This window comes from Muscardinus avellanarius (genome assembly GCF_963383645.1).
Source record: "Muscardinus avellanarius genome assembly, chromosome: 5".
Taxonomy (NCBI): domain Eukaryota; kingdom Metazoa; phylum Chordata; class Mammalia; order Rodentia; family Gliridae; genus Muscardinus; species Muscardinus avellanarius.
The window spans coordinates 89,628,818-89,642,156 of NC_137790.1; the positions used below are offsets into that span (position 1 = coordinate 89,628,818).

Consider the following 13,339-nt stretch of genomic DNA (forward strand, 5'->3'; position numbering starts at 1 on the left):
TGTCTCCGCCTCCCAAGTGTGGGGATTGTAAGCGTGTGCCACCACGCCTGGCTGCCTCCTGAGTTTTAAAGAGGTTCCATCCTCCCCATCCCATCCCCTCTGATTGGTCACCTTAATTGCTTCGCTACAGGGCCCTTTCTATAACTCGACCTCCTCCTGTTACCCCTCTCCTCCTAGTTTTTGCTAATTAGGAGAAACATCTGGTTTTTATTTTCTGTGATATTTCTCTGTGCATGCCGCATTGCAAATTCCGATTCCACTCTTGATGGCCCCAGTAGTGGCCTGGCCACCCAGAAGACTCTGATCCTGACCTCGCTGGCTCTAGCACCAGCCTTGCCTCAAGGGAGGCCCCGATTCTGGCCTCCCTGGCCCCCGCACTGGCCTAACCCCTCGGCTGGCTTCAATCCCGGCCTTGGAGGCTCCAGCATCAGTCTTGCCTCAAGGCAGGCTCCATTCCCAGCCTCACTGGCCCTGGCACCGGCCTAACCCATCGGCAGGCTCCGATCGCAGCCTCGGAGGCCCCAGCACTGGCCTTGCCTCATGGCAAGCTCTGATCCCGGCCTCATTGGCCCCGACACTGGCCTAACCCCTCAGCAGGCTCCGATATCAGCCTCTATTTTTTATTCTTTATCTTTTTTTTTTTTTTTTTGGTGGTACTGGGGATGGAACCCTTCTACCTCTGGGCTACACTCCCAGACCTATTTTATATTTTATTTGGAAACAGGGTCTCTTAAGCCAGCAAGGCTGGCTTCGAACCTGCTCGATCCTCCTATCTCAGCCTCCCAAGTGCGGGGATTACAAGCGTGCTCCACCACGCCCGGCTAGCCCTATTTTTTATTCTTTATTTTGAAACAGGGTCTCACTGAGTTGCAAAGGGCCTCACTAAGTAGTTGAAGCTGTCCTACAACCTGAGATCCTCCTGTATCAGCCTCCCAAATGCTGGGATTACAAGCATGCCACCACTCCAGGTTGTATAATTTGTTTTTTAAGAATACAATTTTCCTAATGAGACTTGATAATTGAATTATTTTGATTGAAAAAGTAAATGCAACCTGCATGTAATTTTTCTTGAGCTGACATTCAGGTCAAAAAGGTTATCATTAGTAATGTAGAACAAAGTGGTTTATCTCTTCTTTTGATCAAAAGCACATATTTATAGAGGAATACACTTGAGAAGTTTTGAGGATAGACTAGTGGTGACCAGCCTTCTGAATCTGTGTTAGCCTGGTCCACTGAGAAAGCTCCACCCAGGCTGGATCATTGGATTTGGCTTTCCTGGCTTAGTGGGACCCCAATGCCTCCTCTACTGTGGGCTGATAGAAGCCCAGTCCATAATTCACGATGATGTGGGAGAATCCTCCATATACATCTTATTGTGAAAGATGTTAGAAACACTATACTGCTCTACTCAGTTGAGTAAGTGACTCCTAATTGTCACTCTGGGAGGATTAAAATGCCAAGTCCTGTTTATGGGCTGCGATGCTTGTTATTTTAGCTGAGTTGATTTAGAAAGTTCATCTAGGTGGAGGAAAGAGTGAGAGAAAAAACATGGAAACTACAGTGTTGTCTGGACCTCAGCTTTGAGTAAGAGAGAAGCAGGATAAAGCTGTGGTATTCTGTAGGGCCAGGTCATCAGGTCATGGGAGGTTGCACACCAAGCTAAGGTTTGGTTATTCCTTGGTCCAGGGTTTCTCAAACTGGAATAAGCCTCTTCTAAGGGAAACAATTCTCTCAAAGCCTTGGTGTTGACTTAAATTACTATAACACTACTTAAATACGCACATTCATAAACTACATATGCATTCCTTATGCTTATAGGATGCTTACTTATTGAAAAATAAATTCACAAATCATATGCATTCAGGGCTACAAAATCAACACAACACTAATTTATTGTGGTAGATAATATTTTTCATCAAAATAAAGTAATTGCTATCAAATTAAAAAAAATAGAAAACAATTTTGTGTGTGTGCATGTGTGTGAGTTACTAGGAATGGAACTCAGTGGCCTTCTGCCACCAGGCTACACTCCCAGACCTGTTTTATTTTATTTGGAGAAAAGGTCTTGCTAAGTTGCTGGGGCTAGCTTTGTACCTGTGATACTCCTGTCTCAGCCTCCCAGGTACTGGGTTTAAAGCATGCACCATGCCTGGCTAAATGAGTTTTTGAACACCTTTTTTTCTTCTTGTTGTTGTTTCTTTTGGCCAATTGTGTGTGTGTGTGTGTGTGTGTGTGGTGTTACTGGAGATGGAACCCAGGGACATTCTACCTCTGAGCTACGTTCCCAGCCCTTTTAAAAAATATTAATTAATTATTTATTTTTGCGGTCTGGGGATGGAATGCCAGGGGCATTCAACCATTGAGCTATACCCCCTGCCATATCTTTTATTCTTTATTTTGAAACAGGGTCTCACTAAGTTGCAGAGGCCCTCACTAAGTAGCTGAGGCTGTCCTTAAACCTGCAATCCTCATGTCTCAGCATCCCAAGTATTAGGATTACGAGTGTCACCACACCTGGCATCCTTTTGGCCAATTTGATAGTGCTTGTTTTTCTTTCTTTATGGTACTGGAAATTGAACCCAGGGCCATTCTACCTCCCAGATATACCTCAGCCCTTTTTATTTTATTTTAGAGATAGGGTTAATGTTAAGTTGCTGAGAGTATCCCTAAGTTGCTGAGGTTGTCCTTGAACCTGAGATCCTGCCATTTTAGCCTCCCAAGTACTGGGATTACAGGCATTTGCCTGGCCGCTGCTGCTTCTGCTTCTCCTCTTCCTCCTCCTTCTTGTCAATTGTGTGTGTGTGTGTGTGTGTGTGTGTGTGTGTGTGTGTGTGTGTTGTTACTGGGGATGGAACCCAGGGACATTCTACCTCTGAGCTACATTCCCAGCCCCCCCCCTTTTTTTTTGGTGGTACTGGGGTTCCTGGAAGCCCTTCTACCTCCGGGCTACACTCCCAGACCTATTTTTACATTTTTATTTGGAAACAGGGTCTCCTAAACCAGCGCCCGTGGCTGGCTTCAAACCTGCGCAATCCTCCTGTCTCTGCCTCCCAAGCGCAGGGATTACAAGCGTGCACCACCATGCCCGGCTTCCCAGCCCTTTTTAAAAAAATTAATTAATTAATTATTTTTGCGGGTCTGGGGATGAAACCCAGGGGCATTCAACCACTGAGCTACACCCCCTGCCATATTTTTTATTCTTTATTTTGAAACAGGGTCTCACTAAATTGCAGAGGGCCTCACTAAGTAGATGAGGCTGTCCTTGAATCATGATTCAAGGAGCATTCTACCTCTGAACTAACCCTGAGCCTTCTTTTTATTTTAAAACAGTATCTCACTAGGTTTATGAGAGTCTCACTACTTGCTGAGGCTTTCCTCAAACCTGTGGTCCTCCTGTCTCAACCTCCCTCTTCATGCCTGGCTTTGATAATGAATTTTAATATAAGATTACTTATTAGTAAAATTTAAAAAGCTATTCTTCATTTCATACTATTACCCTTACTGCTTATGAAATAAAGTAATAAGAAAACAAAGAGAAAAATTGTCACTTCAAAGGTGGGAAGTGTGTGTTCATGATGTGAATACGTGCTATGACTTATAACATGGCTATACAACAGTGTACTGTCTGAAAATGAAGCCACTGCTGAAAATACTGCAAAGCTTCTGGTTGTATAGCATGCTGTGATGTCATTTGGTTCTCCCTTGCCATGATTCCATCTCAAATCTCTAATCTGTCTAGGACCATTAAGAAAAGAGCATTTTTGCCAGGCGTGGTGGCACATGCTTATAATCCCAGCATTCAGGAGGCTGAGACCGGAGGATCACGGTTCGCGGACAGCCTCAGCTACTTAGTGAGGCCCTCCGCAACTTAGTGACACCCTGTTTCAAAATAAAGAATAAAAAAATAGGGCAGGGGGTGTAGCTCAGAGGTCAAATCCCCCTGGGTTCCATCCCCAGACCCACAAAAAAAGGAGCATTTTTGCACTATATTATTTCCATGGTCAAATAAAAGACTAAATCTATTAACTATTTTATTTATTTTTATTTTTTGGCACTAGGGATGGAACCCAGAGACATCTGCCTTCCAGCTTCATACCCAGCCTTATTTTATTTATTTGGAAACAGTTTCACTAGGTTGCTGAGAATCTCACAAAGTTGCGGAGGCTGGCTTTGAACCTGCAATTATTCTGTTTCAGCCTCCCAAGTACTAGGATTACAAGCAAGTGCCACCATGACTGGGTTAACTAATTTTTTAAAAGGGTCTTATTCCATGAAAATGCCTTTCATTGTGAAATTTACCTCAAGAGAATTTTTGTCCTTAAAACTGGCAAAAACAGCTGGGCATGGTGGTGCACACTTGTAATCCCGGCGCTTGGGAGGCAGAGACAGGAGGATCGTGCAGGTTCGAAGCTAGCCTCGCTGGCTTGAGACCCTGTTTCCAAAAAATAAAAAAAATATAAAAATAGATCTGGGAGTGTAGCCTGGAGGTGGAAGGGTTTCCAGGAACCCCAGTACCACAAAAACAAAAACAAAACAAAACAAAACAAAACAAAACAAAAAACTGGCAAAAAACATTGTGAGTGCCAGAGAAAATGTGAGGTAGTCCTTACCATTTGACATTAGCTCCTGAGAAGCTGGGGAGAGGAGTACTAATGTTGATGAATAGGTCACAACCATACATTAAACATTCAGAAACCTATGTGCTATGTGAGTGTGTGTGTGTGTGTGTGTGTGTGTGTGTGTGTGAGAGAGAGAGAGAGAGAGAGACAGACAGACAGACAGACAGACAGACACACTCAGGATTAAACCCAGGGGCATTCTGCCTCTGAGCTACACCCCCAGCCCTATTTTACTTTTTATTTTGAAACAGGCTCTTGCTAAGCTACTGAGGACCTCACTAAATTGCTCAGGCCTTAGATCCTCCTGTCTCAGCCTCCCAAGTACCTGGATTACAGGCATGTATCACCACGTCTGATTTAGGTGCCACCTTTGAAACCTTCTTCTAATCCATCAACAAATTCTGTAGATTATCTCTCTTCAATTTCTAGAGTCCCTCCACTTCTCTATCTTTTCCACCACCATTCTAGTCCTAGCCACCATCACCTCTTTCCTGGATGCACCCAGTCACTCCTAACTGGATTCTTTCCTCCCATTCTAGCTGTTTCTAATTCTTTCTCCAGTGTGCCTGCCATGGTACAGTTTTCAAAGCATAAGTCTGATTCTTTCAGCCCTTACCTCAACTGCCCTTTAAAAAGGTTGCCTTTGGCTCTTACTTGACCGAGGCCCGAGCAGTAACGGGTTCTACTCTTCCTTGGGAGAACTGCCCTCCCTGCTACCACCCGCTTTGCGTTGCTGTTCCCTCTGCTTGCATTGCTCTGTCCTCTGTCCACCTCCAGCACCCTCACTTCACTAACTCACATTTGCCTTCAGCTGAGGCACATACCTTCCTTTTCTATACTTACCAGTTAGCAATCAAATTTTGATTAATCTTAATTTGAGACCCTCGGCCCCACCATGGCAGGAAACTTTGTTTTAGCTCTATAGAATATTGAATGAATATTTAAAAAATATATATATATATAATCTCACATTGCTACACAGATTCTAGCTCTTGCCAGAAGTTTGAGGAATATTAACCCCTAGCACATTTTACAACCCAGACACATTTCACAGGGGGCATATTTTGTTATCAATATCATGTAAACAAGTAACAAGTAAAATTTCTTGGAAAGACCAAGGCAGGGGTACACATTTTTTTTTTTTTTTTTTTTTGGTGGTACTGAGCATTGAACCCAGGGTATTCTACCTCCGAGCTATATCCTCCAGCCCTATTTTATTCTTTATTTTGAAACAAGTTCTAAGTTGTGGAGAGCCTCACTAAGTAGTTGAGGCTGGCCATGAACCTGCAATCCTCCTATCTCAGCCTCCCAAATACTGGGATTACAAGCGTGTGCTACTATGCCCAGCCTAGATGCTTTGTGTGTATGTATATGTACACACACATATATACACACACTCACACACAAAATACATAAATGCTCTGCATGGTGGCACATGCTTGTAATCCCAGCATTTGGGGGGCTGAGACAGGAGGATCGAGGTTCACAGCCTCAGCTACTTAGTGAGGCCCTTTGCAACTTAATGAGACCCTGTTTCAAAATAAAGGATAAAAAATCGGGCTGGGGGGGTGTAGCTTGGGAGGTAAAATGCCCCTGGGTTCCATCCCCAGAACCGCCAAAAAAAAAAAAAAAAAAAAAAGTAACAAAACCACTAAGTAAGCCCAGATAGCGAACAGTGCAGCCCTTAGTTTAGGATGTCGATAAAAGAGAAAAATAAAAAATAAAACGGTCGGTCCCTGAAAGCCTCACTTCTCTCTATGAAAAAGAACAGATAAGTGAGCATACTAATTCTAAGGCTCTTGCCACTTTGAGAACTGTGATGCTGACTCTTCAGAAGCTAGGCAGCACAACATTAAGTGTTGGGCAGTGGGATATAAGTGAGAAAGGTGCTATTTGTGCAGAATGCAGGGTCGAGTCATGAGCAAGCCAACGTACAACGCTAAATGCCACAACTAGTAACACTTGGAGCCGTGACCACGACTCTTCTCCGGGCAGAAGCTGGCTATGATGACCTTCACAATATATGCTGACCGCCGCGCGTGGCTGGACAGCCCTGCCGACCCACAGCGGGCTCGCGGCAAACTCGCGGCCACTCTCCTGCTGCCCACCGGGATGCAAGACCTCGGAGAAGATTCCAGACCGGCTCGCGGAGGAATGGAAAGGATGGGGCTGCGCCGGGAGCGAGGTGCGGAGACGGGCAGCCCCTGCCGGCTCCCGGGCGTCTGTGATGCTTCTGGGAAATGCAGTCCTCGGCCGCGAGCGGAGCCGGGAGCTCCCGGAAAGGGGACTACAATTCCCTGCAGTCTTGCAAAAGCTCCGCGAGCGCGCCTGCGCGGTGGCAGCCGATGCCGCTATAAAGGCTTGTTTTGCTCCGGTGCAGATGCTCTGGAGCGTGGTTGAGTGGCCGGCGCCCCTGGCTGGGAGCTGGGGCACAGGTAGGTGAGGGCTCCTGCCTGGCCCCGCCGTGTCCCTCGGTTGTTACGGGGATCACCCCTTGCCTTTCCTCGAGGCGTGGCGGGCTGTGATCCGGGTGCGGGTGGTCCAGGGGAAGCGGGAGACCCGGGAAGCAGAGCCCGGCCTCCTCCCGCTCCCCGTGGCCTCCTCGTCCTCGCCGCCGCTCCTCGGGTTGCGGTCCCTGCGGGTTCGAGGTGGGTCGGGGGGCGGGCAGGTAGCCTTGGAGTGGGTGGCCGGGTGCCGGCTCCACCCGAGCTCTGGCCGCCAGGGGGCGCTGCGTTCCCGGGCGGTGGGTGTGGGTCGCGATGGTGTCCGGGCGCCAGGCCCGAGCGGGCGGTGGGAACGCCCTAGGGCCGGGCCGACCCCGGCGAGCCCCTACCTGGATGGTTGCAGGCAGGTCTCCCGGGGCCCCGGCGCCAGCCGCCCGCTCGAGACCGCGCAGCCAGCCACCTCCGAAGTAAGTCGTTCTCTGTGTTTTTGCAAACGGGTAAATGGAGGTACGTGATGTAAGCACGGACAGCGAACCGGTGAGCCGGGAATGGAGCCCGTATCTCTGGACTGTCATCCGGTACCCTTTTCATTTCTACCACACCGAGCTGCGCGGGGCTCTGAATTTATCATCCAGGGTCATTTGGTTTCTCTCGGACTTGGGGAGGCTGGGGACAGATGGACGAAGGAACGAGCGGGAAAGTTTCAGAAGGCGTTGAAGGAGGAGATGAGTAGGTTATCCCGGGGTCTCTAATGTTAGCGAAGCCGAGGAAGCCCGGAGGCACCAGCGGATTATAGGGGGCGTGGTAAATAAGTATCCTTTCAGCTTCCCAGTTTGTACAGCTTCAGGGTCTGGAGCACAGCTCCTGAGGTGCTGGGAAGCTACTTGGCATGTTGTGGTAAAGCAACTTGGAGACACCAGTCTGGCTAGTTGGCTCTTGCAGTCCTGCGTAGCCCCCTCCCCCGTGCAGTCGAGCCCGGATTGCTGTGCAGGGAGTCTGCTCTTATCACAGCAAGGAGAATCTTGATACAAAAGGCAGCTGGCCAAGTGGCCTCGACCCTGTTGATTTTGAGTCTGGGCACTTCGTTGGGGTTCCCCCACTCTGGCTATTCTGTCTTGCGCTTGCATAGCTCCTGCTCAACCTTAAACAACCCTTATTCTGTCTTGTGCTTGCATAGCTCCTGCTCAACCTTAAACAACCCTTCCTTTTCTCCTTTCTGCATAGCGGAGTCAAGTTAATATTTTAAAGACTTTGCAGCAACTTCAAGGGGAAACAGGAGAAAATAGGGAAATACAAATAGTGTCCAATAAAAAAAAAAGGGTCTGGCCTTGTGATCCTTACTTGCTTGCACACTACTTGGTCCTTGTTTCTCCCCTAAACCCATTTGGCTTCTTAGTGCTAAGCTGGCCTCCAGGTAGGGTGCCCTGTCATATCCAGAAACCTAGAAGATGGTGCCCTCCTCTGTTCAAGGCCAATAGACAGTAACTTTGTGCTTACCCAGGGCCTGCCTACACTCATGACTGTGCCTCTTTTCCCAGGAAAATAGAGATCAGGGTGTTAAAGATAATAGGAAACTCTGACACCCTTCATAGTACAATAACTTGTTTCCTTAGCATATTATAGTTTAGGATAGGTCTCAGGCTAGGCCATAGGTTCAAAATAATTATTTCTATAATAACAGAGAAGACATTTCATCCTGCTACTCTGCTCATATATTCTGATTCTGCTTTGTCCTTTGAAATAAAATAATTGAAAGACTCTGGCTCTCATGGACTCTTAGATAACTGAGATCCTCTTCGGATTCTTGATGTGGCATCTGGTTTTGTGAATGTGGTGCCTTGGCCCACCTCCTTTCAAGTTCCCCACCCCCTCTCTCTTGCCCCCACCCTTTGTACCTAGGGTTGAACCCAGGGGTATTCTATCCCTGAGCTATAACCCCCCTTTTTTTTTAAACAGGGTCTTGCTAAGTTGCTGGGGCTGGTCTCTAACCTTTGATTTTCTTATCTCAGTCTCCCAAGTAGTAGAGTTAAGGTGTGTACCGTCATGCCTGCCTCTTGATCTACCATTTATTTATCTTAAATTTATTTTTCAGTACTGGTGATTGAACCCAAGGGCATTTTTATTTTTTTATTTGATTTTTTTGGACACTTATTTTGAAACGGTCTTGCTAAATCGCTGAGGCTGTCTTCAAACTTGTGATCCTTTTGTCTCAGCTTCTCAAGTCCTGGGATTACAGGCATGCACCACTACCCCTGGCTCCTGTGTATTGCTAAAGTAACACTAAGCTTCCTTTTCTAAGTAATCAGCAAGGCTGGGCAACCTCTGGAGGGGAAGGTTGGACTTGCACGATCTCTGTCATAAGAAAAGTTCCTCTGATCTTCAGCTACAGCTTGACTGGGGCACAGGCAGAGACGCCAGGTCTGTTTATAGTTTAGCCTTAATGAGCCTCAGTGACGTGATCACTGTGCTCTTGCTTAGTAAGCCGATGTTCTTTATGGTGCACTTTGACATTGGACAAGGTGATTTTTTTTCCAAATAAATACCTTAGCTACTTGCCAGGCGTGGTGCTGTACACTTGTAATCCCAGTACTTGGGAGGCTGAGACAGGAGGATCAGATAATCTCAGCAATTTAGGCCCTCAGCAACTTAGTGAGACTCTGTTTCCAAATGAAAAATAAAATAGGACTCCTGGGTCTGTAGCCTGGAGGTAGAAGGCTCCTGGATCCCACTCCCAGTACCACATATACACATACTAAAAAGTATATAATTTAGTGTTGTTGGATTTTTTAAGACATTTTCCAAATTGTGCATCAGTCACCACTGTCTAGTTTTACAACACTTTCAGTATGTCTAGGGGAATTTGTGTTTGAAGTTATCTTATTATTTTGCATTTTACCAGTGTAACTTCATGGAGCTTTAAAATAACACTAGCTAATCCATTAGTTAATTATAAAAATTGAGAGGTGGGATATATCATTAGTAGGATAAGTATTTCGTAAAATTTTCATTTAGTAAAATTTGGTAGGAGAAATGATGTTCATTTTAAAACTGTGCCATTTGAGCCAGGTGTGGTGGCATATTCCTGTAATCCTAGAACTTGGGAGGCTGAGACAGAAAGACCACAGGTTCAAGGCCAGCCTCAGTAACTTAGCAAGACTCAGTTTTCAAATAAAGCAATAAAAAGAGCTGGGGATGTGGCTTAGAGATAGAATACTCCTGGGTTTAATCCCCAATATAAATAAATAAAGTAAGTAAAGAAGTAAATGGAGTTGCAACTGAAGTTGGTTTCAGAAAGTCTCAAACAGTATTATCTAAATGCTCTATACATTGGCTTTGAGCTTAGTTGAAGAGGGTAGTTATTTCTTTACTAGTGTATTTACTTTTTTCTAACTTATTTCCCCCTTAGAGGTAAGAAGAAATAATTTTTCTTGATTCTGTTATGCTGGATTTTTTCTTTAAATACTGAAATTATGCTGGCCAAGGTGGTGTATGCCTATAATTCCAGTGCTTGAGAGGCTGACAGGAGGATTGCTGATTCGAGGCCAGCCTTGCAATTTAGCAAGGCTCTCAGCAACTTAGCAAAACTCTGTTTAAAAAAAAAAAAAAAAAAAGCTGGGCGTGGTGGCGCACGCTTGTAATCCCTGTGCTTGGGAGGCTGAGACAGGAGGATCACACAGATTTGAAGCCAGCCTCAGCTACTTAGTGAGACCCTGTTTCCAAATAAAATATAAAATAGGTCTGGGAGTATAGCCTGGAGGTAGAAAGCCCCTGGGTTCCACTCCCAGTACCACCACCACCAAAAAAAAAAAAAAAAAAAAAAAAAAAAAAAATAGGGCTGGAGGTGTCTCTGAGGTAGAATGGCCTGAGTTCAATCTTCAGTAACACACACACACACACACACACACACACACAGAGAAATAGTACTTCAAAAATGTTTGAAAAACTTATTTTAGCTGTAATGGTAGAAAGTTTTAATACCTTTGCCTTTTGTCCTATTTTAAAGTACTTTAGAATATGATTGTACACAATTAGGAAATAACTTTTCTCAATGAACTTTTAATTTCAGAAATTCTGAAGTGAAGCCAAGAGTCTGTGAGCCCTGGCTCCTCCACCCAGCAGAGATGAAGGATATCGACATAGGAAAAGAGTACATCATCCCCAGTCCCGGGTATAGCAGTGTCAGGGAGAGAAGTGGTACTTCTGGGCAGCACAGAGATCGAGAGGACTCCAAGTTCAGGAGAACTCTACCGGTCAGTGTTTTCTTTCCTGAGAGTCCTTTTCTTATTTGCTTGTTGTACTATACCACACCTTCCTTTTTTATATGATGCATAATTTAAACATTTGTTTTTCCTTATTGACTTTAGGTTCACTCTTATTGTGTTATTTGGAGCTGAGGTATAGTTTAGTAGTAAAGTTCCTGATTACCCTGTGAGGGGCCCAGGGTCCAATCCCTGTGTTGATGCCTTCTGAAAAAATCTTAGCTTAAGAGAAGACAATTTATTAGGGGGCAGGGACAAGGAGAATATGACTGTTAAGCTTCACTGAAGCCAAGTGTGGTGGTGCAGGTCTATAATCCCGGTGCTTGGGAGGCTGAGACAGGAGGCTCTCTCAGCCTTAAGGACAGCCCCTGCAACTTAGCAAGACCCTGTTCCAAAATAAGAAATAGAAAGGACTGGGGGTGTGGCTCAGAGGTACAGTGCCCATGGATTCAGTCCCCAGTCCAAGAAAAAAAAGGCTTCATTCATGTACTGAAACAATTTTTTTCCTTATACTTCTTTTGTCTGTGTTTAAAATATGAGTCCTTTAGATAGAGACCTGCTCAGATTTCAGAGGGTGATTAGAACAATTCTAGGTAGCTGAAGGATAATCAATTGGTTTTTCTGGTGAATTCATGAAATATAAAGTGGATTTTAATAAGGCATTTCCTTCAATAGAAATAGTGAAGATTTATTTTAAATTGGGGGAGATTTTTTTTCTGAATTGCAAAAGTACTAATAGGGGTGTCTGAGTTTAGGCACTTTAGAGATTTATGTTTGTGTATTTGCTATGTAAAAACTTAAAGAGAGCTGGGCGTGGTGGCGCACACTTGTAATCCCAGTACTTGGGAGGCCGAAACAGGAGGATCGTGCAGGTTCGAAGCCAGCCTCAGCTATTTAGTGAGGCTCTCAGCAACTTAGTGACACCCTGTTTCCAAATAAATTGTAAAAATAGGTCTGGAGGTGTAGCCCAGAGGTAGAAAGCCCCTGGGTTCCATCCCATTACCACACACACACACAAAAAAAAAAACTTAAGAAAGACCAACTTTGCAGTTGACATTGGTGTTTCATTAGTCTAACATTACTGTTCTTCTTTGTACATTAAAGGTTGTTTTATTTGTCAACATTTTCTAACTTATAGGTCTTCTCTTTCCCACTGTATGTTATAAAATACCTTCCCATTCAGGCTTAACTTTGGAAAAGTATAGATTCAGTGTAATCAGCGTCAAATAATTTTTTGGCACCAGTTTTTTAACTTCTTTGTGTCTTTTTGCTTAGACCTTTTTTTGTGTTTTTTGTTTTTTTGTGGTAATAGGGATTGAACCTAGGGGCATTTTACCTCCAAGCTATACCTCCAGCCCTATTTTTTATTCTTTATTTTGAAACAGGGTCTAAGTGGCCGAGGGCCTCACTAAGTAGCTGAGGCTGTCCGCAAACCGTGATCCTCCTGTCTCAGCCCGGCTTGCTTAGATCTTATGTTAACATTTATTGCTATTTTTGAAACAGGGTCTCACTGAGTTGCAAAGGGCCTCACCAAGTAGCTGAGGTTGTCTGCACCGTGATCCTCCTATCTCAGCCTCCCAAATGCTGGGATTACCCGGTTTAATATGTAACATTTTGAGTTTGCTTTTTTCATTCATCCTAATTCCTGATATCTACCTAATTTGTGGTGTACATCAATAATTCTTTCATTTTTATTGCTGAATAGTATTCTGTGTTATAAGTAAACCACAGTTTGCCCATCCATCCATTCAAGGAAATTTGACTTATTTCCAGTTTGTAAAAATGACAAATAAAAGTGGTTTTAACATCTTGCGAACTAGATTTTATGTAAACATAAGCTTTCATTATCTGAATAAATGTCCAGGACTCTTGATTGCTGGGTCATATGGGTAAATATATATTTTGTTTTGTAAGAAAAACGGTGATACACTTTCCCAGAGTGACTCTTGTTTTACATTCCCACCAGCACTGATCCAGTTTTTCTGCATTCTTGTCAGTCTCTGGCATTACCATTTTT

The 13,339-nt window shown here is 44.7% G+C and overlaps 1 protein-coding gene across 2 annotated transcripts in view; it reads left to right on the forward strand.

The window, feature by feature from the left end:
- Window positions 1–11,184: 11,184 nt before the first annotated feature.
- ABCC5 (ATP binding cassette subfamily C member 5) overlaps window positions 11,185–13,339 on the forward strand; it is a gene marked incomplete at both ends in the record, with an annotated part of 92,524 nt that continues 90,369 nt past the window's right edge. For both annotated transcript variants that reach the window (XM_080696878.1, XM_080696879.1), the window contains one exon: window positions 11,185–11,313. In XM_080696878.1, the coding sequence (XP_080553004.1) occupies window positions 11,185–11,313 (129 nt within the window). The remainder of the gene's footprint in view (window positions 11,314–13,339) is intronic.